General features: G+C 38.1%; 1 protein-coding gene across 1 annotated transcript in view; it reads right to left on the reverse strand.

The window, feature by feature from the left end:
• Positions 1 to 522: 522 nt before the first annotated feature.
• The window catches only part of CTDP1 (CTD phosphatase subunit 1), a 114223-nt gene continuing 87455 nt past the window's right edge, over positions 523 to 27290 (reverse strand). Inside the window, exon 13 of the mRNA XM_068396911.1 lies at positions 523 to 1560. Coding sequence (XP_068253012.1) covers positions 1419 to 1560 — 142 coding nt within the window. The 3' untranslated portion in view covers positions 523 to 1418. The remainder of the gene's footprint in view (positions 1561 to 27290) is intronic.

The raw sequence follows: 27290 nt of genomic DNA on the forward strand, positions 1-27290 counted from the left end.
TTCTCAGTCTTCCTTTTATTGCCATGATGAAGCTTTGAATACTAGGCTGTTCTTTGTGAACCAGCTGAGATTCTATTGAAATATTCTCTCTGTTTTACTGCTAAGTGGTAAAATTAAGTATTTCTGCACCAGAAAGTACTTTCTTTTAACCATGACACCTGAATTAATGAGTCTTCTTTTGCTAAAATGTTTTAAAAGGATTTGTCTCTCCAGCTGCTAACAATTGAGAATAAACCATAGTTCTAGCCTCAGAAATTCAATACCAGAGCAGTAACTCTTACGGTATCTTCAGAGGCCAAAGAGACTCGAGAAAATGTCAGAATGTGAGAGTTCACATACCAAAGAAAAGGGAATCTTCTGAGCCCGTGTTTCTCTTCTCTGCCTCAGTTATCTGCCTGAATCTACAAATTTGCAGTTACTTTCAATGTTTTTCATTATTTTCACGCAGAGTGAAGGAAAGATAATACGGAAAGGTGCCTTGTATTTGATGGATGCAAATGAACAGGAAAGGGAAACAAAGCGTACAAAATGAATTTTTATTAAATGAAAGAAAATCTGTTTTGTGGGTCAAATATGAAATAGAATATACAAAAACTTTACATCAGATCTTTTGTCAAAGAAATTAAATCCTACCTAGACTGAAGTAGCACTCGTTCTTTCCAAGACAACACGAATGGGTGAATATGCTTCTTATGGCAGTACAGGATCACACAGTATGCTGTGCTAAATTTCTGGTTACAGAGAAGAAAAGTTAAAAATCTAAACAATGTCCCTAAAGAACCCAACTATTCCACAAAGGAACTTAAAAACATGAGTTTTAATCATTATGTATTCTCTTAGAAGCAAATGACAGGTAGGTCAAGTGCAGAGTTCACAAAGCTTGCATATCACGTTCTCTGTTTCTATACAAATATAAATCGTTCTTTTTTATTTTAAAAATCCTTTTATATTTGATAGCATTTATTTGTGGAAAAGGATGACCAGTTCATCAGGTTCCTGCTGTACTACCCAGACAATTCCATCTCCTTTATCTCCTCCTTTTTTTTTTTTGAAGACTGTTACCCATAAACCACAGACTGCAGTATTTTTAAAAAGTTGCTGTGTGTTTAATCACAAATCTTTGTGTCACTGTCCTGTATATGAAGGTTCTGCAGAGCTCCTAACATGTCTTTGGCATAGCACACCAAGTCCCATTTAATACTTTTTTTGTTTAAAAAAGTATATTTTCCTTTAGTAAAACACCTTAAAAACATCTATTTCCGATTTTGTAAAATAATGTGTCACCTCTTGTGTTGCTTTGCAAAATATACACACACGTTTTGGAAAAACATTGAGTACTGACATAAGGGACTCATCTGAAGTCCGATCTGTTTATGAGGAGTAAAATATAATTACAAATTCTGTCTTCTGCATGAACGTCACATGAAGTCGTTCAATTCAGCTTCAAGTGCTGCTGCCATTTCATCCGCTTCAGAACTGCTTCCTTCCTCATCTTCATTGCTAGATTCTTTACTGGATTCACTGGCAGCATCATCTTCCTCCAGTTTGCGCTTGTGACCCCTGGAAGGGTAGACAGAAATAATGCCCATGAATTGAGGTATCTCATTGCTTATTGTCACAAACCACTATTTAACAGGAGAAAAAAATGGGGCTAAAGGACTCAACTTTCCTTCAGGTCTAGACAAAAAGAACAGCACTTGCTTTTAAATGAACAAACAATAGTTAGTTCACACAACTGATTTTTTAATTGCTGTTATTTACTGTCAGCTGTAGGTGCAAAGAACAAAGTACTGTTAATTTTATTTCTCCCATTCTTCTGAAGAAAGAATGAAAACAAAGTGTAAGACTGTTTGAAAATAATGAGTTGATTTACTTTCCTCTCACACCCCAAAAGAAAGAAGAAATCCATCGTGTTTACGAGTGATTACCAAAATACATTACATGTTGTTATGTGATTTTGAAATATCCAAGTTTCTGCTTTTTTATAAAAATAAAACTGATTAACCAAATCTCACTGCACCAGCCTCTACACTTTCATGCTTCCAAACGTAGGGGTCTTGTTCTTCCCTTTTATGTCTCTCTGGATTAGTACTGCCAGGCTGAAAAACACATTTCTTAGCACCTCTGGAGGATTAACCAGCTTAAACAGGCAGCTGATGTGCACCATACGCTGCTGAAAGAGTCACATTCCTGGTTGTTGAAGATCTCCAAGGAAAATCTAACGCTTCAACTGGGACATAGCCATAAGCAAAAGAATTTGGATTTGTGGAATCCTAAAACATCTTTTCCTTGCCAAAAGGGAATTTTATATCAGACATGTACTTCTGAGACAAAAATAGAGTCTTTGCATTGCATAGAATTCATAACGAGCTGTAGAAACACCTTCAAAATCCTTTCTTGATCATTTGATCAAATTTCAAGCAGAGAAATATATACAAAGAGGGTATCTCATAAATAACTGTCCTTTTCATTGCTAGGTAGGGGTTTCATTAAGAAGAGAATGCATCCACTTGCAATCATGAAAAATTAATAAAATTATCTTTTATCTTTTAGCAAAAAGCAGTAATTTAACAATGGTCCCTTCTGAGAGTACAGAGAAATAGCGTATGGCAAGAAAGACCTTCGATAAATACTGACTTGAACTATGTATATCCAAAAGAAATAAATACAAAGATTAACAGTCAAACTTGTGAGCTTGTGAGCAACACTGAAATACAAAGCAGTTTTTATTTATAGATATTCTTATTGCCATTTTCCCAGAAACATTAATTCTCAGGAGCCCAGACTGCTTGATTTGTAGTCTGGTTGAGCGACACCTGACCGCCTCTTTCTCAGGTTTTCAGGGAGATGGACAAGACGGGGTGTGAAGTCAGGAGGGGTGTCCGACTCAAAATGGGAAGTGAGCAGTACTATGTTACCCTGGTTTTCCTTTCTGCTGCACCAGTGGGACCAAAGATACACTGCTGCTGCTTTACTGAGTGCTTCCTCGCAGTGATGTTAGGTGGGCTTTTCCGTTCAGTATAGAGTGGTGGGACTAACACTCCAGGGAGGTAAGGCTGAAGCTCTGGGATTCAGGCTGAGGTTTAAATCCCTGACAAGGAAAAACTGGATGAGGTGAAAGCATTTCCTGAGCATTTTGCTATAGAAACTCAAAACGTGGCCTGCTGAGGGAGTTACAGGGCACCAAAAGCAGCCTAATACACAATAAAAATCAGTTTCTCGGGCATAACACTGATTTCCACGCAGCCTAAGTTAGCACGCAGTTTGGACGAGGAAGCACTCAGACTAAAAATACCCAGTTGGAAGAAATTTTAGCACATTTCTATTAAAAGCTATACAAATGTATGGAGCTTGAGTTTCACTTGCTCACTTCATGATGATTGCAGCCTTCAGAGATACAGCATTATTTTAGGTATTAATGATGCTATCAGCTGGAGAAAAGCTAATTGGGAATTAAAGAAAGCTGAAAGAATCTTACTCAGCAAAAGAAGAAAAAAGTTGTGTGTATTTAACAAGTAGTTGTTAAGAAGTATATACGTAGTCCTAACCGAGAAATAAAGATACAGACATGGTGGGAATCTATAGCACAATGTTCGCAGCTGAAAACATTCGTATTCATCTGTGTGTAACACTGCATCTATGGAAACTGATGGTATCTACCAATAGAAAAATAAAATGAACAGTCTGACAGCTATAATTTACACATATGAAACACGTACACACAACCACAGATGAAGTACTAAAGAACATGGCAGGACAAGCAGGTTTTTAGAGCCAGACCAGATACTGTGAGTTTGCTGGGACCTAAATCAATAGGAAAGATCCCATAGAAAAAAGGTCTATGAAGAAAAAATATCACTGCCAGCTGATTATTTCTTGAAAGTGAGGAACAGTTCATTTACTAAATAATTAAGGCAAAGACTAGCAAAATTACCAATTTATGCAACAAAGCAACCTTTTTATTTAAAACTACTCCATAGCAACTAGATCTCAGTGAGGACAATCAAGAAAAAACAGGGACCTGAAATACTCAGTATAACTAGAATTAAAGAATGGGGTTCCAGTCTTCAAAAAGACTTTCCAGAAAACTTTAAGGGATAGTCCTGATATATTTTAATCTCTCATTCAGTTGTATTAAACAGTACCTTGGGAACTGCGAAAGACTGAACGTGATCTATTTTGTCAGTTCTTGTTCTTTCGGGAACGACAGCTCTATTCAATCTAGATACAAAAACTTCCTTACTCATGCGGAGGAAAAAACCATCAAAAACAAAAAAGGAAACACAGCTAAGTGTTAGTCCTCTGCTAGAAGAAACAAAGAATCTCTCGAGAATGTGAGTATTGTTCTTGTTAAGATATAAACACCTCTCACTATTTGTGTACTGTAAACTGCAGCTTCGTAGCTATTCCAAAAACATTTAAATGAATATTATGAAATCAAATGCAAAGCTAACTCTGATAGAAACACGGAGGAAGAACATCAGTAACATAGTGCTGCATTTTTTATTTGCCTGCTCAGAAAAGAGAGATAACATCCCATTAATCATTTCTATCTCCAGAGAAGAGCAGTGTATCGCCATGGCATATCTATTAACATAACAAACTATTTAAAATGTCTACTTTCCTCATTATTTTGTGCCCACTCCTTGTCATTTCCCGTTTCAGAGCCATAGTGTATAACACTTCTGAGTGGAAAAGTTAAGCACATACAGGATTCTTTCTTAATATTTAGAGAAAACGATTCAGCAGTATGTTGCAGGCTTCCACTAGCCTGATTTGCATTTTTAAAAGGAATTTTGCTTGACTGATATTCAAAAACAAACTTATGGATAATAAATGAATATCTTTAACCTCATAAATGAACAATTAAACTTTCGAAAAGACTGAACTTAGAACTTTAAATATCTGACAACTCTGTGAAAAAAACTTGTACAATTTGTATTTCCTTTGTCTTTGCATTAAGTATTTTTCCTCTGTAATACTCAGTACTTGGAGGCCCAACAGTTCATGTGATGGAGAAATCTTTTTAAAAGAGAACTAAGTTTTTAAAAAACACATATTTAAATGAATTATCAAGGTATTTAAATAAACTACAAGTGTAAATAATAATGATATTAAAATAAAAAAAAAGCACTTGTAATTATACATGTATAAAAGTTATTTTTAGGAAAATTTAATCTACACAATGCTGATGAGAAATATATTTAGTGGTATTCCAAATGAAGAGACAGGAAGAGAAGACATTACAAAGTTGCAATAGAGCATGGTGTATGCATGTGAAAAAGGGCACAGGAAAAATTATTGAAAATAAAAATGTATTCAGCTCTTGATCGGTTAAAATGATCACTAAAATATGATTGCAAAGTACAACTATAGGTCAAATGAGAACTTCATTCTTGTAATTTCAATTTAAGTTTAGTTCACTGAAAGTGCCATAAGGAACAAAGCAGCGAAAAAAAGTCCAGTAATTGTTGCTTCTATTATCTTAAGGCTGTAATTTATAGTTAGCTGAAAATAAAAAATGTTGGAAAAAAACATTTTTTTCTATTAATTGAAAAGCAGTTTTCTCTGGTCTGTTTTGCATCCCGATGGCACCCTTTTAAGAAATACAGTGCTACATTAAAATAGAAACATCTAATAAGCAAAGGAACTCAAAGGGCAACATAACCTTTGTTTTAAACAAAGCAAACCCAAACCTTTTCCAAACTTTGTTTTAAACCCGCAAAAGAAAACTACAGCAAGTATTTAAATAAATGTTCACATATACTTTAAACTCCAAATATCCACAACCCCCACCCCTACTCTGATAAGAAGCAAACTTCTAAATTATTGCAAATTGACCTGCTTTTTTCAATAGCTCCTAAAATTGGTACAGTAACAAAGCAGAGTCTGCAGACTAAATGTGTTTAGTCTTTTACAAGCAATCGGCTTATAGCTTTGACATAATAAACCAGGACTTAAATTTGGTACTAAATACAGTCAAGTTACTCTCTAATGGGAATACTCACAGAGCAGCTGTAAGCAGTTTAAAAGGCAATGGTTTGCAAAGGGCATTCTGAAACAGCTTGCTGCCTTCCAACAGCATTATAACCCTGCAAGACTACCTAGCTGCCCCAGGCACAGCTCTGAAGTCCGATGTAGAAGGTCTGTCCCAGTTTCCATACGCATCTAGACCTCAGCTTTCCATAAACTCCTTCCATAATGGAGACAAGGGTGATGCTGAGTTTGGTAACGCAACAGGAATTCGACTCCCTTCCACAGGAATTTGACTATGAGAAGAATTTATTCAGATAAACGAGTTCTGTGGCAATGTCCTTCAGTTGTTCTGAATTAGAGCTGGTAAACCAGGAAAACTGTTCTTCAACGGATTTTCAAGATGTCAGCCCAGTACTTGGCTAACAAGGTTAAAGGACGTGAGATCTGAGAACATATAGACTGAAAATCAATGTTGTGTGCATCAACACATTACACTGGACAGACAAGATGATTAAATTTTCAGGGAGGTATTCCAAGTTTTGCAGTTATATTTTCTTAACATGGGATACACGGCAACATCTTTTATGTACGCTTGATACACTAGTGAGCAATTGTCCATAGCAGGCCTGTACAACTCAGGTGTCTACCCTCTGGCAATTTGTCTTGTACATCTGTGCAGGAACATTGAATTTTCTGTCCTGGTGCTCCTCCCTGGCCCTGACAACCCTCTGCCAAGCACACAGCGTTAAGAGCAGCAAACAGCACTAGCCCCATATTGGCAAGCTGGAGTGTGTGTTTTTACTTTATGCTCATGCTGTGACAAACAGGACAATATTTAGTGTCGCAGGAACAAATGCCAGGCACCTCTCATACTTCCTCCTGAACTCATCCAGTGTTGTCTGTGGGATTACAGGATGATCCAGAAATCTAATATGCAGAAAAATGCACCGAGCATGTTTGTTGCGCAGCCCCTGCGTGAAGAAAGAGATCCTGCAGCTGGATGAACAGCAGTCTTCACAAAAACATCTTCACAGGAATCCACCCATTCCAACTGACAGCTCCAAAATGTATTTTAACTCACACAACGGTAAAGTGAGATCTAATTAAATTCCATACAGCTTCAGTGCCTTTCTGCTTTAAAATTTAGCACACCTGCACACTGCTCTAACAGTGAGAAACTATTCTGGAAACTTTTAAAACTATTTTAACAGCAGCTTTATAGTTCTCTGAAGTAAACACTCAACGTATATCTAAATTGAAAGAAAGTTTTTAAAGTCAGGAAGTCATAGAAAATTTAAAATAAATTCAGAAATTATTATACTGTGCCAACGAGGATATTTTTTAAATTTTGCTAAAATTGTCCATTTGGCAAGGCTGTATTTTCCTGATATTTAGACCAATGGGAAAGTTTAATAACAAAAAAGCACCCCACCTCATTGAAAACAGTTATTTCATAACAATTAAATATTTGCTTGGGATATTTCAAAAACAAACAGTGTAGAAATAAAGCTTTAAAATGAAAGACTGCACCGAACTAATTTCCTCTGCACTGAACTAATTTCCTCTGCACTGAACTAATTAGATACAGATAATAATTAAATTGGATAATGCAAAATTGAAAAGTTGAATCCACGATTTTGCTTATATAACTAAATCACTGATAAGTAAACTATGTGTCTATAATATTACTTGCTATTTCATTAACTTCAAGTTGTTTAAAAATAGTTGACATAGTTGTTACAAGAGGACATTTACAACATGTAATATCAACTATTTCTTCAAAAGGCAAATGTGACAGTGCCAGTTTTATATCACATAACAAATACTCTTGTCATTGACCTGTAGAAGACAACAGAAAATGAAATATCCTTTTCAATACGTGGAATGCCAGACTGGTACCTGACACTTCCATAATGGAAAATGCACAGATGCACTCCAGCAGACCATCTCTTAATCCTGTTGTGAACAAACAGAAACACGACGATCTATTCACCGGTCCTGAACAACCTCACCCCAGTTCCAGATGACTGCATTTGAATAACCTCCCAACAGGGAACAAGCCAAAAATCAGACAAAACAATACATGTCCATCAACATATCAATATTTTTAAAGCTAAACCAGGCCTTTGTTGTTTGAATCAAGTTCTCTCTCCAGCTTCTTTTAGTTTACAAGTATTACCCATTCTGACAACGAATATCAGATGGTAGATTTACAGCTCTATGGAGATTCTGGGTAGCTCTGGGAGGCCATAATAGCAGATACCAAGGGACAGCAGTGAGCAAAGGAAGCTTCAAACCTTCCTTCACTAGTGCCTAATAGGTACAGTACAGCAACTCTACCTGGATTTGGTTTGAAAAAAGTCCTTTGAAAATGATGTCACTCAAATTAATTTCTGTTACAGGAAACACTGCAGGAGGTAGTTATGAAGAATAACGTTCTAAGTTTAATCACTAGCGATCTGAATATGAGCTATTGTTTTAAAAAGTAGTAGCATGTAATAAAAAAATCAAGATTAAAAATGCACAAAAAATGTAAGATGTATGGGCAATCTAGAAAATTCAAAACCATGCATCAAAACAAGGAGCTGGAAAAGAAAAAGCATCTGATTTCTCTGAGAAAAGTCAAACTACCTTCATTTTTCTCACAGCAGCATACTGTGTGCGGAGGTATCCCCATGCCAATACAGTGGAGTACAACTACAGGTTTAAAGACCCAGTGCTGCAAAGTAATGCTTGGAATTCACCTGCCCTGTCATCCTGGTCAGACTTGCCAGCATCACCCAAACACTAAGAATATTCTTCAAGATGCATCATTGGGCAGCTTAACAACTAAAGATATAATTTAGCTCATAACATGCTGACTGTGCTAACCAAGGAGTCGGGAAGTAGGATTTGGTATTCTCTTACTTATGTGGTGGCTTTTAAAGTTAGATATTCACAGATTATCTTAATACATATGTTAAAACATATGTTACGGGCTACATTAAGTTATATTGAAAGCTAAGATAATTTTGTCACAGGTTTTAACTGATTTTTACTAACTCTTCTATTACTTTGTCATTGTTTTCAATAAATTATTGAGATTAAATTGCGAATAGCTAAAACCAACATCCTTCTAGGATGTTCATTCACTGAATAATGTCTTTGCTCACAAGAATATTAACTGAGAACATCTCTGTTTCATCATAGAATACCAAAAATAACACAAAACACATCACTGATTCTGTATGGATACTGGTGACACTGGCATCTCCACTGGAGCACAAAAAAGACTTAAAATTCCTTTAAAATATTGCACTCCAAGGGGGTAAAATATGCACACTCATTCCCATATTCTTGCATGAAATGTATTCACAGAATCACAGAATCAACCAGGTTGGAAGAGACCTCTGGGATCGAGTCCAACCGTTGCCCTGACACCACCCTGTCAACTAGACCAGGGCACTAAGTGCCATGTCCAGTCTTTTCTTAAACACATCCAGAGATGGTGACTCCACCACCTCCCTGGGCAGCCCCTTCCAATGGCTAATGACCCCTTCTGAGAAGAAATGCTTCCTAATGTCCAACCTGAACCTCCCCTGGCGAAGCTTGAGGCTGTGTCCTCTTGTCCTATCGCTAGTTGCCCGGGAGAAGAGGCCGACTCCCACTTCACTACAACCTCCCTTCAGGTAGTTGTAGACTGCAATAAGGTCTTTTTCTTTATTTATTTTTATTATTTATTTTTATTTTCTTTATTTGTAGAAATTCTATACAATAAATCTTTTTTTCCATGCAGTAAAACAGGTTTGGGAAGACTTTGTTTTGGAGATACAAAAGCAGTGAAATGCAAAGCTACAAAGAACCTAGAAAATAATTTACCAGCGTTAAAAAGTTGTATTTTAAGTCAACATTTTGCTTTATGCATTCCAGTATGCTTCAAGATGTTTTAGAAAAGCCAGTAAATTACAAGATGAATTGACATCAAGGCAGGAAGTCACCTCTTGGTAGAAGAAATGTTTCTCATGGTTTGACCCAGAAGGCAGCTAAATCAATATGAAACCAGGACAATGTTGAACTTACATTTGTTAGAAATTTGGGCTAGAAATTGCTAGGTTTCCATAAGAAAGAGAGGAAAGTGGTGTCAAGGCTTGATTTACAAATAATAAAATTTGAATTAAAGTTGTAAGAGTATCTGACAATTACATGACTTTTACATCAGTTTTATAAGGTTTGTGTAAATGATATATACTGCATACCAATACATGCAATACATTCAAACCAGAATGCTGTCCATCTTTCTTTAACTGTGCAATACTAACAAAAGTTGGTCTACATTTATTAAATTTGAATTTCTGTAATACTGGGTCACTGAGCATCACAAATCCAATCTGGATTAAACTGGAATATGCCAGCCTATCTGCCAAATCAAATCACACCGCAGAGAATTCACCGTACCTGTTGTTTTCACACTAAGATATGACGAACTACCCAGTGCAGCAGATAGCAGCTCTGCTGACTAACAGTACTCGATCCCATCTACAGTCTGCTTTACAATTTTTTCTGTCAATATTTCTGGAACAAAGTTGAACTAGCAAATGCAGTTTATACTTGATCTGTACTTTCTGTTGTGCGTTGCAAATTTTTTTGATGGTGCTGTCCAAAAACCAGATTCATCCTATTGTTCAGCTGCAGCCTTTCCCATACCTCTAAAGAAGAAGACATCTGAAGGAGAACACGTTTCATAGCTATTATGAATCCAGAGTAGCAGGTTGCTACTGAGCCTGGTCTTACGGATGTAGTGGTACCAGCCATAGGCTCATATAAAGTACGATTATCAAGTTACATGGATACATGGATGCATCAAGAGAATGCGTGAAAAGGTGTTTCTCTGGGCCCCAGACGACTACTGAGAGAGTCACAGTACTTCAACCATTTAACAAAAACTAAGCCTGCAACAAGTTGTTCTCTGTCTAGTTGCTGTCTGAGAATGAGACAGCTCCCCTGGTGCAGGAAGAGGAGCAAGGTCTGACATGCCAGCCAGGGGCCTGACTGAAAGAAACAGCAGACACTTCTCTGCATGACTTCAGGAAGAAAACTACTTTGCAGGGCCTCTCCAAACTGACTGAGCATGAACAGCTGAACTGTTTGGAGCAAGGATTCACTTGGAGATACCCCTGCTCCTTTCTAGCCTGCACAGCCAGGTTATCCTTGTGGGGGTAGTGCATGTGTGCAGCCGTGGCAGAGGGGAGAAGCCTGGCCGTGTACCAAGATTTTGCAGGCAGTTTTGGTCCTCCAGTTCAGGAGCAGTTTACCCACCCTTGTTAACACCTGGAACACTAAAAACCTTCTTGTCAGACCTTCAGGTATTACCATTCCAGACACAGCGGTCTGAAGTGAACAGCAATGTCAGCAGAGAGATGTGTCTTCTGTATTTCTGTTGATTGCGCCTGCAAGCTCTACAGGACCTCGGCCTAGTAGGAATATATTTTGTATGAGCAATTAATATGATCTGGTTTGTCTGATGGGTGATTTCATTGTAACTGGCAAAACAAATACTGTCATGTACTCAATTTAGTTTTCCAGTAAATATTTCCTGGGATAGCTAAAGGACGAGGCTCTGACCCGGAGATGTTCCCTGCAGTGAACAGGGACCCCGTCTGCACAATGCGGTGGCAATATGCTTGAGCCACATGGCAAAGGACACTTTTGCTGCTGTGACAACTGCTGGGGGGTGGGGAATTAAAACATCCACATTCTGCTTTTCATGTGCTTGGCTGATAACAACGCAGGGACAATTCTCCACAATCAGCTTGATACAACAGGCTTCTGAAATAAGTTCAAGTGTTCTACAAAATCTGACATTGTTTTTCCCAATGGCAGGACCTACTAGGAGTTCAAATGATTAATAAACTACTCACAAATGGGAAGATCTACCCATTTTAATTCCTGCTGTTTTTTCCCCCCTGCATTAAGAAGCAGCACTGCTTCTCTTCTACCAAAATTTTTAGCACATGCTTCAAGCAGGCATTTTAATTGTTGATATACACTGCTGTTCAGCAGCCATTACAGACTTGCAGGGGTCAAGATTAATGCACATTAGTTAGTATGTGAAATTTAAAGTACTTTTAGAATTCATTAGGGAAACTAGAGGGTTGTAATACATCAGCTATTTTTCCTGATCAGAACAACGTTGCCTTACAGCATTCCTGCTCATGTCCTAGGTCTCAACAGCGGCATAGAATGAAGGATTACAAACCTTCGCTAACAGTTCTTAATGTATGTCACGGTTTAAAGCTGGGCTGGCGATTAAACCTGCGGCAGATGCCCTCTGTTATCCCCCCCCCCCTCCCCCCAAAGGGAAAGGGAAAGGGAAAAGGGAGAGAGACTTCTGGGTTGGAAAATTAAAACAGTTTTAATAAACTATAATAATGAAAAAAAAAAGTATAATAATAATAATAGAAATAATCAAATATATACAAATATATATACAAAACCAAGATTGAGCTCCCCTGAAGTCAGCCATGTCACCACCGGCACTGCAGGGCAGGCTCCGGGAAGGCCCAGCCTGGGCCTAGCGACGGTCGAGAGCTGGATTCAGGAACGCACGGATCGGGATCGGGGGCAGCAGGAAAACAGACGGAGTCCTCCCTGGACACCGGCCATAGCAGAAAGAGAGCGAGACCCTCGTGATCCCCCCACTTTATACCGAGAATGACGTGTATGGGATGGAATACCCTCGTTGGTCAATTTTGGGTCACCTGCCCTGTCTGCTCCCCACTGCAGCTGCGAACCCCCTTCGGCTCTTCACTCGTAAGCAATGAGGAATTCAGCAGTGACCTTGGTTTCTCTCAAGAATAAGTACAGCAAGAGCCTTTCTGCACAACATCCCTACCGGTGCCTCAGTGATAACTACAAACTTCGAGCGTTATCAGTCCTGGAAGCAGACACTGTCTGCAAAAACATGCAGTTAGTTTCAGAAAATGCAGTTACTTAAAGGAGACTTAGCTGAAAGTAAAAATCACTGAAAGGAAAATCGGCCTGGTTTAGGCCAAACCAGGACAATGTACTTCTTGGTTTCCTTGTTCTCAAGAGATAACCATACATCTTACTGAGGAAAACCCTAAATTGTTTAATAGCTTATAAATTGCACTGAAGCATTCAGTCTGACTAAAGGAAAAAAATGCTGCCTAAGTTACCTTAGCACCAACGCTAGGCTATTCTTCAGAGTTTTCATGCCAGCTTTCTCACTGATAGGTAAACCAAAGCAGCATGTTACTACTTTCCCTCACCCTGAACTTCTGCTTTACATCTTCCTTACCCCTCTCCATTCCTCCAAAGCCACAGATGTAAAACAACATTAATACCTATGAACTGCTGAAATGGGGTGGTGGTGGTGGTGGTGGTGGTAATAACAAGTGCTTACATATTCACCCAGTGCTGGGGCAACTGTATCTCTTATGTGAGTGGGAGCAGGATACTGGAGCCTGGTATTGTTAATTGCGCCTGTGGAGAAACAGAAATAACTCCAAAATAACTTGATGCTTAGAGTTTCTTATCTGAATTTAGATCCCACCAGAGGAAGGAACTGCCTCCCTGTGTGTGGCACAAGTGCTCTGAAGTAGAAGACAGAGTGAAATGCTTTTCTTAATAAGTGAACACTAAGAGCTCAGGTTTTTCAAATCCACTCAGGTTTCTAGTTCTCCGCCTCTCACTCTGGCAATCACAGGAGCCAAGCTGGAGTTGCTGATTCTACAAGATGCCAGAACAGGTAACAGACCCATAAGCAGATCAAGTCAAGAACTCCCAACTCATTTCTTATTTTCCTAGTTTCTTGAAGCCTTCATTTCTTCAAACTTAAATTGTAGTCTTGGCATTTTCTGGATCTGGGTAATACCTAAATACAGTGTTTCACACAATAGCACCTCTCCCAGCTGGGCTACAGAGCCAGCAGCAGATAACTGCCCTTTGTGTGTTGTTCTAAAAACTCGCCACTCCTGTCTGTGAGATTGTTTTGAACAGTCCCACAGCCAACAATTTCAAGTACTAGCATTACATATCAAGAGTTCTCCCTATCTGGGAGCTCCTCAGATGGGGTCAATAGCCAGCTCCCATTTCCCTGGGTTGGGGTTAGGCTGGGATCTTGTCAGCACAGGCTCTCTCCCTCTTTCACCTCTGCTGTAGACTCCTAGGACTTGCCCAGGGCTCTTCTGACTCCCAGGTAGCTTATCCATACTCTTTCCTCCAACTCCGACCTCAGCAATGCTGATTTTACAGTTCACTTAATGGTGATATGCTAATTAAAGCAAACAAAACACTCATTCTTGATTCTGAGACAAACTCATCTTTACTGCAGAAGCACCAGAAAAACAGAGCTAGATAATGAGACAAACACGTTCACCTAATTTCTTTCTCTCACTAGTCTAGATCACTCCTTAGGCATAAGGCTGGGGTCCTCGAAGGGTGCCAAGATCCTCCATGCTGCACACGGACTTTTCTCCAAACTGAAGTGTTGTTTTCCAATGCTTTGCACTTTCTTCTTCAGCTGGTCTCACAGTTAAACAAGAATCCTCTGCTAGAAAGCACATCTCTCCTCTCTGTTCTTTCTCTCTGATTATGTGAATGCCTCTCATTGCTTTTCAGCCCTCACTCTTTCTAAAACGATAGTAACAAATACTTCATTTCTATAGTCTGCTTCTGCAAAATCCAGCTGTAGTAGACTGATGCTTCTTGCAGATCTATTATAGCAATTTACTTTCCCTCAGGCTCTAGTCACTCCATTGTCCTGGGATGGAAGCTATTAGTTAATGACTCCACAGTGATAAAAGGCAATGACTGCAGAGAGAGTCCTACTTCAAATACATTGACGTATTACTGAGAAATCAATTTCATTACTTCACCCAGAACTCTTAAGTTATACACAATTCACTAAATCGTTACAGATAGTAAGAGTTAGAAAAGAGAAATGTGAGAATAACAGCAATTCCTGTACATACTTCAGCATTTATTAGCACAATTAAGGAGACAAGAAGGTAGATAATGCCTGACAACCTACATTACAGTTCCAAACTTTTGCTCCTGTATAAACTAGAAAAAAGCAGCATCTTAGATTCTCAGTTCATTTTGCAGATATCACCACACTACTTAAGGAAAGTGCAAGTGAAGCCTATTTAGTGTTAAAGTAAGTTGAGAAAATAAAGATATATTTTTACAGCATTTTCCTAATTCTAGTAACACACTTTTGCCTGTCTATCGTTCCCCTTAAGTACTAGAACTGTTAGATCGTAAGCATCATGTAGACTAACACAGTTAAGCCACATAGTACTGAAGTAGGAAAACCCATTAAGAAAAAATGGTATTGATGACTTAGTTAATTTTGAATGAACTCTCTCCATACTAAGACACACTAGCTTTCAAATCTGTTACTGAAAACACTTAGTATAAGAGAAGTTTATGCTATTTTTCACTTTTTCAAAGATAATTCTCAATTGTGTAATCACTATCTCCATCAATCGGTACAACCTCAATATTATGTGCAATTCAAGTTATATTAACTGCACACACAGACACAGCTGGACTGGATAATAGTATATTATTGCATCTAAACAACTTCTAGGTATTCTCACAGCAGACAGTAAAAGAAGCTGAAGGCAGATAGTCACTTTAACCAGACTGTATTTCAAAGCATTTTCAAACATCCTATCTGATGTGGTCTAACACAGACAGAGGTATTATAAACAACCACTTTGTGAGAAAAGCAGTCTTGTGCAGTTTACACGCCTTTTAGCAATTTGCTATGATTTGAATCCTCCATATTGTGGAGGGAAATGTGAAGATGCCACAGAATCATGTTAAAAATATCTCACACAAGTTCAAAGTACCACTGTTCAGCTATTTAGTGAACAATGGAAAAAAATGTACAATATGTACAAATGTATAATAACTTACATTACTCTTAATGTAAAATTTATTAGATTTAGATGATAGTTAAAGTGGAGAATACTTCACTTATTATACCACTAAATGCTTAAGGAACTTGGCACAAAAGCAACATCATATCCATATGGAGATAGACTCTGGAGAAAATCTCTTAGAAAAAGGAAAGAAGGTTAAAAAAAATTCAACTGCTGTTTAAATTTGATAGGTTTGATTTGAAAAAAACTCATGTTTTGTGGATATGAATGCTACTGAGAAACAATTCATTCAAGTTGTTTAGGAACACTGTACAAGAAAAGTAGTTCAGGTATTCTCTCCAGGAAGAATCATCCCAGGAGAAACCAGCAAAACCAGTTAGTTCCCTTGAACTTCAGCTATGGCACCTACCATGTAAGATTTATGAAAAACCCCCATGTATTAGCGATAATACTGAAGTTTATAAGGACAAGATCACCATCACTGATCATACAACAATAGTCAGCAGCACACTCGCATGCACTCCATTCTGCTGCTGCAGTGGTGAGCAGACCACGAGCAGCCCTTGGAGAGCAAGTAAGCATTGACCCTGCATGCTAGAGAGCAGAGCCAGCTGTCTTAGGACAGGTGCCATGGGTATTATATGTGTAACTACAACACTTGGCATTTTAGGACTGTGGGAATGGCCCAGCTACACCTTAAAGAGCTGCCTTGAGGCTAATGCAGGCTCTAGGGCAGTCCACAGTATAATGAAGGTAATTGCTTTTCGCATTAATTCTGTGCCAAGGTTTGCTCGGTTAGGCCAGGGAATTTTAGATTGCACAGTTTGCTTTCTAAAAGCTTCTAGGAGGATAAGCATCTCCATTTCAGAGGAGACAAAAAAGCTGCAACAGAAACCTAGCAGCTTGACACTTCCAGAAAACAGGCACAAACTGTGCACTTAGCTCCTTGTAGGAAACACAGAGAAATACAAGACCATTTCAGCCTCACGATCTAAATGTGAACCAGCACCTTAGTTAATTTTAGCTCTAGTTAATAGTCTAAATGTGTGAAAGTTTACACTCTCACTGTTGTCTCCTGTGACTTTTTCCTTATCCAGTTAATGATCTGATGCTTTCCAAAATGCATGTTCCTCTTTAATTAACAGATACTGTATTAGGCCTTTGCAATTACTCATCACTTAGCAGCTCAAAGTATTTCAGAATCTATAAGCAGCAGCTATGAAGTGAACAATGTCCTGTGATTCCTCCTGAAACAGACTTTGCATCTATCTCTTGAGCTACTTACATCAATGACACACATGTGCCCGGATTCTTAGAACAAGAACCTTCCTGTTCAACAGTGGAATAAGCATACGTTTGTTTCTCTACTGATTTATGCATCTCTGAACACACAACAGACCTAGATAGACCTATTTTTTCTCAGTAATCTTCCAGTAATTTTGAGAATTTTCATTTTGCTGTAAATGGGGATGGAACCAGGCTGATTATCACAACATCTCCCCGCACAGTGAAATCCAATTCTCCTTTTTTTGCACATTAGTAATCTCGACACAGAAGAACTATTACATCAAGAAGAAAGAAAAAATTCAGAATACATATCTGACAAATAGAAAGAAGAAAAAACTGTAGAATTTCATGCAAGAATATATATATATATATATATATAGTTTCTCCATTCTGACATGAATAGTAAGTCTAGTGAAGTAACTGGAAAACTGGAATTTCAGAGAATTACATCATGTTTGAAAAGCTTTACTGAAAAATTTCCCATGTTTTTCTGATACAGAACTCCCATTCAAATGCCTCTTTGTTGAAGTTCAAAAACAAAAGTTTGAGGGCCAGGTGTGAAAAGATCAGCTCTGGAGTGATCCATATTTCATGAAACCATTTTCATGATAAGCAGTAACTTATGCCAGAAGAACAGGATGAAGATGTTACTTCCCCTAAATTTCTACCTACGACAACCCATTTGTCAGAATCCTCAGTCTTTTGCAAAACTGACTCTATTACTGCTAACTCTGGATGGCAAAAGCAGCCGCTCTTCATCTGTTCATCATACTAAAGTACTTTCAAAGCTAGGCTAATACTTGAAAGACTGCACGTTTTCCATGCTCCTATTCTGGAATTACTATTACACGTTACGTAACAGCAAAGATAAAAAGATCTTTTTTTTTTTTTTTTGAAACAAAAGGGGACTTGAGAAAAAAAATACTATTGTCATTCTAAGGGTTGTATTGCTCTCTGAAAACTAGTTTACTCTGTGCTTACATCCTTCCCATTGCAGCATGGACAGTGACACGTCAGAGGGCTAGTCATGCACACTCATAATTTCCCTTACTCCAATGTAACCATACCTTCTGGGTGATTACAAGTCTACACGGAAAGAGTTTCCTGCTTCCCACAGGATTAAGGATATGCTTTATGTGAAGGAGAAAAGAAATGTACAAATGTGAATAGCATCTAGCTCTGCATGAGTTGTAGCTTTGCATCTGCAATGTTGTCTTCCTATTTTCATTTAAAAACATTACATTTCTTCCTTGAACACTGGCTGGAAAAGCCTGACATACCTTAAGGGGGAAAAAATAAAGTATATTTTGAATTGGAGTGTGCTTCCCTCATATTTGTTTCTCTTTAGTGACCAGTGTGATTTTTGCTACGTTGCTTTTGAAGATCAGTGGAATCTATGCATTTCTGCCATTTGTCAAATACATGCCAAGTACCTTCATCTGAAACTTGATGTAATATTTCAGTAGGCACAAATGTGCCACAGGAAAAGGTAATCTCGCCTAAGTATTTTGTAACGAATTCATGAAGAATTTCTTATAATTTTTCTTCCCTCACAGAATCCTACTATAAATTTATAATAGAAGTTATAAAGAAACCTAAGCTTAATAGCTGTCAACATTGTTGTTTAATCTCTTAATTTACCACATAAATAAGAAAAATATGTCACCATCTAGCTTTCTTGTACTGTGATTCTTAAGTAGCACATGCTTCCCAAATGAAGCTGCAAGCACAAAGCTTGCTTAATCATGCAACATACCTTTCTCAAATGCTCTGATTTTCATACTATTAATCAATTTCTTCTTAAGCACAAGAATATATAAGATTACATTCCAGACAATCATATAAAATATATTTTAATCACAATACACAGTCAGTTTCCTACCAAATTCACTGATGAGTCTTCAGGGCAAAACTGCCCAGGTCAAGAGCAGCACAGATCCTTCTGTTAGATCCCAGCTTATCCCTCAGAACTTATGCCTGGGTTTTGGGGAGAGTTCCCCAGTTCCTTCCCCCCTCCTTTTTTTTTTTTTTTCTTTTTCCTAAATAACTGGTTAAGATAAGAAGAAACTATGTATATATTAAAAGCTGATCTCTTTGTATTAATATCTGCCATTTTCACTATAAAAACTATTCCCTTCAAAATGCTTTATTTTCACCATATATACAGGACAGCAATCACTTAGAATTTCTTCTTATAGAGATTATTTAATTTTTTTTTTTTGTGCGTGGAACACAGCTTTATGTCCACGATGCCCAGGAAATCATGGGTTTTACTCTTCCCCTTCTCATTATCTTAGGAACCCTGGGTGGGAAGGACAATTGAGACATCATAAACATACACATATGCAGTAAGCACTGTGATTTTTACAAGGAAGCCATTTTGAGGGCTTAATAGAGTTGACAGTCGCCTTTTAAAATCAAAGTAGGGTTTTATCAATTGTCCTTTCAAAAAATCTTAAAATTACCTCTTTTGTAATGGAAGCAGCTGACAGCACTGAAGCCAAAGGAAATAAGGAAGATGACAGATGATATTGAAGGGAGAAAACAAGCAATCAGGAATAGAGGGAGTACAAAAGCCTCAGCCAGCCCATGGGAATTATTCATTCACATTTTTATTTTTAGAAAGATGCTACAGCATTTTCATCTAGAACAGTGGCTTCAGATAACAGGAAGCCTGATCAATTACAGGGCTTTAAAGTACTACCAGCGGGACTGACTACCTGACAGAGAATATCTAAGACAGGCACTACTGTATTTGAACTCTTAAGACATTAAGAGTATGATTCAGAAACTTCCCTTCCTCCAGCTTGGGAGACACTGAAACCACACAATTTTGATTTACAGGTGTGTATTTTCTTCTCCACTGTCTTCAGGATTTGATTTTACTGCGTTCCCTCCTCTCTGCCCCCTCCAGAACTATCCAATTCCTTACATCAAGCTACCATCCCTGGCACTTCACACCTTTTCTATTAGTTTCCCCTAAAACTTGTACCTTCCTTTCTTATTCTTGTACCATATTTTCTTCTCTAATTCAAATTCTCCCTCATCCTCACAAGAGAAACCTGCCTTTTTGCCAAGACACCCAGCCATGTAAAAATTTAAAAGTGATGAAACAGAGAAGGGAGCCCAAGCTCAGAAAAACACATTTATTTTTCAATTACTGGAAAGAAAAAGACATTCCTTGCTAAGCAATAAGGATATCACAGACATTCACCTTATAAATTATACTTGTGCTCTCAGCTTCTGGAAATGAAGCTTAAAGCTCATATCTTCTTCTATGGACAGTGAAGAAGGTTAAATCCATATGAGAAGCTGGAAGGAGAAGGGTTTGAAGGGTTGTTTTAAGTATTAAAAATTCAGCAATGCTAAAACTCTGCAGAAGGTGACAGCAAATATCAAAGAAATTTTACTTGGTAGGAGTGAAGGAAAACTTTCAAGGCTTGCAAGTGTTTATGTCACTGTTGCTGACCTCTTTTGGAAGATGAACCTTTCTACTGAGAACATGCGATTTCCCCTCCTTTCTTCCATACTTTGATGCAATAAGTCAATAGCATCTAGAGAAATCTAATTTTATTAGGAACAGCTTTTAATAACTGGCTGCTATTGATCAAATATTTTTACAGAAAATTATCCTTCCAAAGAACGTATTTGACTCCGTGTGCTGGGTTAACCTCGACAATAGAAAACTCGGGTATATAAGTATTATCAGGGGCAGCTGGAGCACAGTGCAAGGAACACCAAGCACAATTTAGATCCACTGATAGAAGCTCGGGCACTGCAAGATGCCAGATTTCTGTACTGCAGCTTCGGAGAATGTTCTCAGACAGGTGGAACATCAGTGGAATAAACAAAACAAAACAAATCCTTCACAGACATAGCACACTGGAAACATCCAACTTGTACAGCATGGAGCCACCTCAGTTCTGGGGGTTTTGTAAGCTATCCAAAAGTGGCTGCCCTGCTGGAAATTGTGGAGCTTGGAGGTGTTGGACCCGAATTTGTACTGTACTAGCTCAGCTTCAGCCTTTCAGTGTCCATGATTAGGTATCTAGCTCTTAGTGACGTTGCTCAAACATTGTTTACCCCATATTCCCTGCTCCTTCATTGCACAGTATGGCCCCAGCCCTCCTTCTAATGCCTCCAACAGTACTGCACAGCACTGAACCCAAGCAACACAGGAGCTAATCAGGAGAGGTGCTCTGCTGGATCTCATATTCACAAGTGATGAGAGGCTTGTTGAGGGTGTGAAGGTTGAAGGCAGCCTTGGCTACAGTGACCACGATATGCTGATGTCATCAAAGATGACAAGAAGGTCTTGTACCATGTCAAATGGAAGACTAGGGAAAATGTGAGCCTGCTGCTGAATGGGGTGGGGGACCCAGTGACACAGGACATGGAAAAGGCTGAGGTACTGAATGCCACCTTTGCCTCACTCTTTACTAGCAAGAGTGGCCTTCAGGAGTCTCAGGTTCCAGAGAGCAGGGGGAAGCGCTGGAGCAAGCAAGACATACCCTTTGTGGAAGAGTATCGGGTCAGGGAACACTTAAGCAAACTGGACATACATTAAGTCCATGGGCCCTGAGGGGATGCACCCACGAGTGCTGAGAGAGCTGGCAGATGCCACTGTGAGGCCACTCTCATTCTTTAAGTAATCATGGAGATTGAGAGAGGTGCCTGATGACTGAAGGAATGCAAATGTCACTCCTATCTTTAAAAAGGGCAGGAAGGAGGATGCAGGGAACTACAGGCCAGTCAGCCTCACCTCAGTCCCTGGGAAGGTGATGGAGCAGCTCATCCTGGAAACCATTTCCAGGCACACGAAGGACAAGGTGATCAGGAGTGGTGAGCATGGCTTCACCAAGGGGAAATTGTGCTTGACCAGCCCTATAACCTTCTACAGTGAAATGACTGGCTTGGGAGATAAATGGAAAGCAGAGTTTACTTCACTAAGGCCTTTGACACTGTTCTTATAAGATCCTTATAGTATGGGCTGGATCAACAGACAGTGATGTGGACTGAATGGCTGGGCCCCAAGGGTGGTGATCAGTGGTACAAAGTCTAGTTGGAGGCTGGTAACTAGCTGTGTACCTGCTTAGAAGCCCATCTATGCACAGACAATATGAATTTGGTTCTTAGTTTCTGTTGGGTACATCAAAATTCTGGTGGGCTGCTTGCTTTCCCACATAAGCATCCTAAACAGGAATTTAGTTTATGGATAACTTTTAATTTTTGCAGCTTTTCACCTTTAAGTCTTCCTGCAGGGTGTAAATACAATTCATACACATAGCCAAAAGAAGACTTTCTAATATGAATTATAATTTTTCGACGTAATTGGATGACAGTAGATTCTTACAGACAACACATTATACGAGTAAAGCCAACTGTAAAATTGCAGAGAAAACTTCCCTGAAAAAAACTGAGGCAAACTGCAACCACTTCTGTCCCCAACTTACTGAATATTCAGATTCATTTTATCAAGTATTTTTCTTACAGTTTTCTTGACATCCACATGCACACTGTGTACCAACAAGACTAATCAGCATGTGGAAACACAACTGTAATTTAATCTGCAACCTAACTGAAGTTGTAGTAGGTATATTTTTAGTAACAGCTTGAAAATCTAGGCCATTAAATTCATTAACAAGCTTGAAGATATGAATGTCTCATCTACTTAATTGAGCACTTTTATAAAAAACTAAGCCATGCATTCATTTGGTTATATAGATGATTTTTCCATTCATCAGTGCCACTCTTATAATTTAAGTAATTTATCACTCGAAATTTTAAAATAAAGCAGTGTACTGCAGTGTCCCAACATTTAAATGATCAAGAAGAAATAATACAAAATTGTGGTCATTGTCTAGACATGAGACTATCAAAAGTGATAAAAAAAGAATCCAACCCTGAAAGCATACAAAAGTTTAAACAGAATCATATGCCAGGTGACTTATTTACTATTGCCCTGTTGACAATGTATGTACCGAGAAAATACATTTGGCATTCAGGCACATGGGCCATACGGCTGAGTAAAGACAGAAATAAGAGTTTTACTCTGGACAGGCTCTAAGCTCATCCTGTGGATTGAAGATGCATTAGTGGCTGGAGCACAGCAGACAAGCTCTTGGAGTTAAAGCCCAGCTTAGATAGACCTAAAGGAAAGGGTGAACTCCAAGACCCCTCTGGGAGGCACACCAAAGCGTTGCTTCAAAGGCACATGCCTGACCTGGGCTAACACACTAATGTAGACACAACCTCTAAGTACCAGAGCACACACTTACTACCACCATTTGCTTCTCTGCTGAGAGCTGGGTACCTACTACATACGCAGACACTCCTTCTTCATTTCTCACAACTTCTTTCAAACATTTACCACCATGTGTGCTATAGTTTCTTCTCTGATTTATTTCTGAAGAAATCTGAAAGAAATCTTACATGCATTTATTTTATGCTTTTGCTAATTTTGTTTCCTGAACAGCTAGAGTAGTTCAACTATGCTTTATGATTTACGAGTTTTTAGACTTGTCCACATGAATTTTTCCATATGAGATCATAAAGCTTAATTCCTTTAAATTAGGAATAGAATAAGAAAATTCTTTACCACAGCAGCAGAAGAAAGCTAAACACAAAAACTAAAAGTGAAGGACACACAGAGCAGCTCTGAAGGTTTAAGATATTAATAGGAAGATAACTTCTCTTTAAAAACCAAGCAAATTAGTATAGCTTATATCTCAAAAATCCCCCTGGGGAACAGTTCCCTCAATCAGATAGCATATAATAGCAAACGAAGAGGAAAAAATATTTTTCACTGAGATGATAACTTTGAGGTTTTTTACTTGTATTAGAGCACTCCATTCAGTCTTCCTAAAAAGAAATGTTCAGTGCCAACCTCCCTTTCTAACACTGTTGTCCTCTTTTGTGGCAGATCTCCCAGATACCCTTTCATTTGTGGAAATTAATTATTTTAGGGGGTTTTTTTCCTTTCTTTTTTAAATAGAAATGTAATATTCCTTAAACAACCAATGTAGTCAGGCATGCCTTTGTTTTTTTTATACTATCAATAAAATAGCACCACACATTTATATTCCTTAGACCACATCTACCTACCAATAACTTTCAGCATCTTTCCATCCATCTGGGTTTACAAGAGTGTAGAAAACCCACTCCTCTGTACCTTCGCTTGCTACTGGCACACCAATGCCACAAAACCCCGATAAAACTAACACATACTCATTTCTCAACCCAACATCTCCATATGGTTGAAAGTTAGTCCCTCAGGCATAACATACCATAGCTACACCTCATAGTTTTGGAGAAGGAGGAAAAAAAAAACCCTCTAGTTTCACAGGGCACTAGTTATAGCAGATTGGAGACCTAATTTAATATTGAAGAAAACTTGAAAATCAAGTTTTTGGCACAGATTTTGAATCCTCTGTGAAAAGCAATCTATGAAGCATTACAACTCCTCCTGTGCATCTGACAAAGAAAAGTGAAGACGTTTAGCTAAAAGACATAATTCAGGCACAGCAAACAAGTAGAATATTGTTGCTATTTTGCAAATACCATTATTTCAAATATTAAAATATATTATTTCAAATATAAAAGAGCTACATGATTCAATCTTAAAGTAAAAAAGATTTGTCTATATCTTAAGAAAAGGCAACTCTATCAGCAAAGTAGCTTTGAAATAGCATGTAGCATTAACATCTTAAACCTTTAACAAAAAACTATTTTCAAACAAATTTCTCTATGCATCTATTTTGGCCAATTTCAGAAAACTTCTGAATTTCTCAGCCTATATATTTTTCAAATAGAAAAATTACGTGAACGTGAAGTTGTTGAATTATGTGAACCCCTCCTTCAACGTTTTCTTGGAGGGGTCGGTGTCTATCAACCATGTATAGAAATACATATTTAACTCCCTAAATCACCTGAAATCTAGACCTAAAGAGAAAATCCCTCACTGACTTTTACCAAATCTGTGTGTTCCTTGTGCTCCTTTAAAAGAAAGCAGTATTTCTGCCCAGATAAGAGAAAACCTCCAGAACAAAAGCAGACTTGAAACAGAAGTGAACAATACTCTAAAAATATCCAAAGGCCGAATACTGTCTGATGAGGTGGGAGGGACGGCACAGGGACCTAAGGAGTTAGTGGGATCCTTCATACCGTTAACCTTCTTCACTGACCTCAAAAAGCCTTGTTGGTGATCAAAAAGTAAAGTTCCAGATAAACTGTTTGGTAGCTTTTTTAGAAGTTAAATGTCTTCCCAGTGGAAAAACGTCAGAATATTATGCAGAAAAAAAGAACAATTTCTGTAGTCCCCCCCACAGGAAGCACTGCTTTCCCCTCGCTTGACTAACTGACTTACTTCTCTTGAACACAAGATAACTGTTAATTTTCTGATATGAGAAGACACTGAAGACCAGGGAGCAGTCAGCATAGTAACTTGTTTTCCAAGCCAGGAGTAACAAGCAAGCCTCACAGTTCTTCTGGTTGCTGCAGACGAGAAAAGTTGTTTTGCTCTAACAAAATGATCTCACACAGTGGCAAAAAAAAGAACCTCTCTGTCCTGCCCTTCCCCTCAGAGAAGGCACACAGATGCAGGTAGTGACTGCAGCTGACAGCTTCTTTGGGGCAGAAGTCATGCTGGATCTTCTATTTTGCTCTAATAATCAGAATGAGAAAACCAAGCAGTTTCTCTGATAAGACTGCTTAAAAACTATATTCTGTCATAGCTTTAAATTAATTACAGAATAACTCAGCATTTTACGAGAAAAACCAATGATGCTTAACCTCATTAATGAGGAGACAGAACTCCCCGTCTTTCTGGTCGTGCTGTTACTGTACTTGCACTGTCGGACACAGACTGGAAGACTAGCAGTTACCTAACAGACAAATGACAATTAAAACCAAGGAAAAGCTTTAAACAATATAAATACAGTGGAAATACTTCCTGATTTGTTAAGAAGCCTACAGGTTTGCTTCTACAATGATTCAAGTCTACTGAGCAACATATGGCAAAATTTAAACGTGAAATTCTTTCAGGCACTTCTTTAAGATGATTGCTTTTCTCTGTTTTACACAGGTACAGCGTAACCCTCCATATCATCAAAATGAAATTTTAGAGGCAATATTTTGGTGAAAATATGCATGAAAACTTACAGACTTATGACATTCAAATAGGTATTTTCTCTATTAGAAGTCTTCAAATAGTCCTTCTCAAGAAAGACTGGCTTAGCAAACTGCAATGTTACTTACATTTGCAAATGAAGCACAACCCATTATATATAATTTGTGAGGCCATCCCATAAGAATGATTTTTAGAAGTATGTTTACAGTCAAATGATAAGACTGGCATCTTTAAAAAGAAAAAAAGAAATCTAGTTTAAAGATAACTGGGGTGATAAACAGAAGCACGCTGGCAAGCAGATGCAATTTTAAGAGTAACATTTGCAGCTCTTGATTCCTCCTTCTGCATTTTTTAATTCTCCACTGATAATTATAAAATGCTTCCAATATGGTACTGTAACAGTTGAGTTTGTCAGTGACTTCTCTAGGCATTTTCAATTACATTCTAATAATGTTGAACATTTCTGCTTAAAAATCCACTTAATTTTCAAATTTTAGCTCTACAGATCAATGAGTAAAGACACTTAGAACAACTCACCAGTACATACTGAAGCTTTATGATAAAGATAGCTATAGGGAAGGAATCACTTAAGGGCTTGAACATTATTTCACTTCAATCAGATCTACTTTTAATGAAAAAAGATACTCAAACAAAACAAAGCATGGGCTATATCTACATTTTTCACGTATGGCTATCCTTTGCAGGGTTTGATCTTAAAAATAAATTTTTGTGCCTTAAAACACAGACAAGAAGTATCAAAGGGTGAGATTTACCTTACTACATGTAGACATTCAAAGCTGATGAAATAAACTACCTCCCCAAACTAACTATTTTTCTCTGAGTAGAGGTGGGGATAGAATGACTGGTTCAGATATACATAAATTTGGAGAGGTCAATTTTACCGAGTATGTGAGAGAGGGACAAAGATAAAAAACTGAGAATCAAACTTAACAATATATTTGAAACAAAAGTATCAGCTATCAAAAGAAATAATGTTCTTTCTACTTAAA

This window comes from Nyctibius grandis, chromosome 3, assembly GCF_013368605.1.
Source record: "Nyctibius grandis isolate bNycGra1 chromosome 3, bNycGra1.pri, whole genome shotgun sequence".
Classification (NCBI taxonomy): domain Eukaryota; kingdom Metazoa; phylum Chordata; class Aves; order Nyctibiiformes; family Nyctibiidae; genus Nyctibius; species Nyctibius grandis.